This window comes from Caloenas nicobarica, chromosome 25, assembly GCF_036013445.1.
Source record: "Caloenas nicobarica isolate bCalNic1 chromosome 25, bCalNic1.hap1, whole genome shotgun sequence".
Taxonomy (NCBI): domain Eukaryota; kingdom Metazoa; phylum Chordata; class Aves; order Columbiformes; family Columbidae; genus Caloenas; species Caloenas nicobarica.
The window spans coordinates 174,555-176,012 of NC_088269.1; the positions used below are offsets into that span (position 1 = coordinate 174,555).

Genomic DNA, 1,458 nt, shown 5'->3' on the forward strand with positions numbered 1-1,458 from the left:
TGCCCCCCGTTCCCATGACCCCCTGCTGCAGAGCGGGGCTGACTCCTGGGCAGCCAGCGGGCACAGGCCCTGCTCCTCACGGCACCTCCAGCCAGCGCCACCCAGGGCTCAGCCACGGAGCTGAAGGAAGGTCTGGAAAAGGACAAGGGGTGTGGAGCAGGGGAGGGTGTATGTGAAATGGCTTTGATTTTGCTCAGAGAAGTCTCTCCTAACTTGTCACTGTCTTTTCCTCCTGTGACAGTGCGCCATGCCCAGAGGCAGCAAATGTTCAACAGCAGCTCCATCACCCAGTTCCTCCTCCTGGCGTTCACAGACACACGGGAGCTGCAGCTCTTGCACTTCTGGCTCTTCCTGGGCATCTACCTGGCTGCCCTCCTGGGCAACGGCCTCATCATGACCACCGTAGCCTGTGACCAGCACCTCCACACCCCCATGTACTTCTTCCTGCTCAACCTCTCCCTCCTTGACCTGGGCTCCATCTCCACCATTGTCCCCAAGTCCATGGCCAACTCCCTCTGGGACACCAGGGCCATCTCCTATACAGGATGTGTTGCACAGCTTTTTCTCTTTACCTTCTTGGTAGTAGCAGAGTATTGTCTCCTCACTGTCATGTCCTACGACCGCTACGTTGCCATCTGCAAACCCCTGCACTACGGGACCCTCCTGGGCAGCAGAGCTTGTGTCCACATGGCAGCAGCTGCCTGGGCCAGTGGGTTTCTCAATGCTCTGCTGCACACGGCCAATACATTTTCACTGCCACTGTGCAATGGCAATGCCCTGGACCAGTTCTTCTGTGAAATCCCCCAGATCCTCAAGCTCTCCTGCTCAGATGCCTACCTCAGGGAAGATGGGTTTATTGTGGTTAGTGTCTGTTTAGCATTTGGGTGTTTTGTGTTCATTGTGCTATCCTATGTGCAGATCTTCAGGGCTGTGCTGAGGATCCCCTCTGAGCAGGGGCGGCACAAAGCCTTTTCCACGTGCCTCCCTCACCTGGCCGTGGTCTCCCTGTTTGTCAGCACTATCGTGTTTGCCTACCTGAAGCCCCGCTCCATCTCCTCCCCATTGCTCGACCTGTTGGTGTCTGTTCTGTACTCAGTGGTACCTCCAGCAGTGAATCCCCTCATCTACAGCATGAGGAACCAGGAGCTCAAAGATGCACTGAGGATGTTGATTCAATAATTTTTTTCTCAGCACGTATAAGCTGTTTGTGTCTTTTCAGAAATTATTTCCAATTTATTTTTGAACTTCCTATGTTGTTTAAATTTTATCTGTGATACTTCTTTTTGTCCAGGGTTGTCTACATCCACTCCAGTTTCCCAGAAGCATGAACCCACCCTTGTCTGAGCCACGTCCTCTGTTTTGTTTTTGGTTTTTTTTTTTTCTGGGATGATGTTACAGATGGCCTCCTGTGTCACATATGTGCAATAAAATGGACTTACTCGGTGCTGGTGTCTGCAG

The 1,458-nt window shown here is 52.7% G+C and overlaps 1 protein-coding gene across 1 annotated transcript; it reads left to right on the plus strand.

The window, feature by feature from the left end:
* The first annotated feature begins 264 nt into the window (after nt 1–264).
* Nucleotides 265–1,179, plus strand: LOC135998335 (olfactory receptor 14A16-like). Its single transcript, XM_065651479.1, has one exon. The coding sequence runs from the start codon at nt 265–267 to the stop codon at nt 1,177–1,179; it is 915 nt and encodes a 304-aa protein (XP_065507551.1).
* The last annotated feature ends 279 nt before the right edge of the window (nt 1,180–1,458 follow it).

Coding starts and splice junctions, on each gene's coding strand:
- LOC135998335 (XM_065651479.1), top strand. CDS start 265: ATGTTCAACAGCAGCTCCATCACCCAGTTCCTCCTCCTGGCGTTCACA.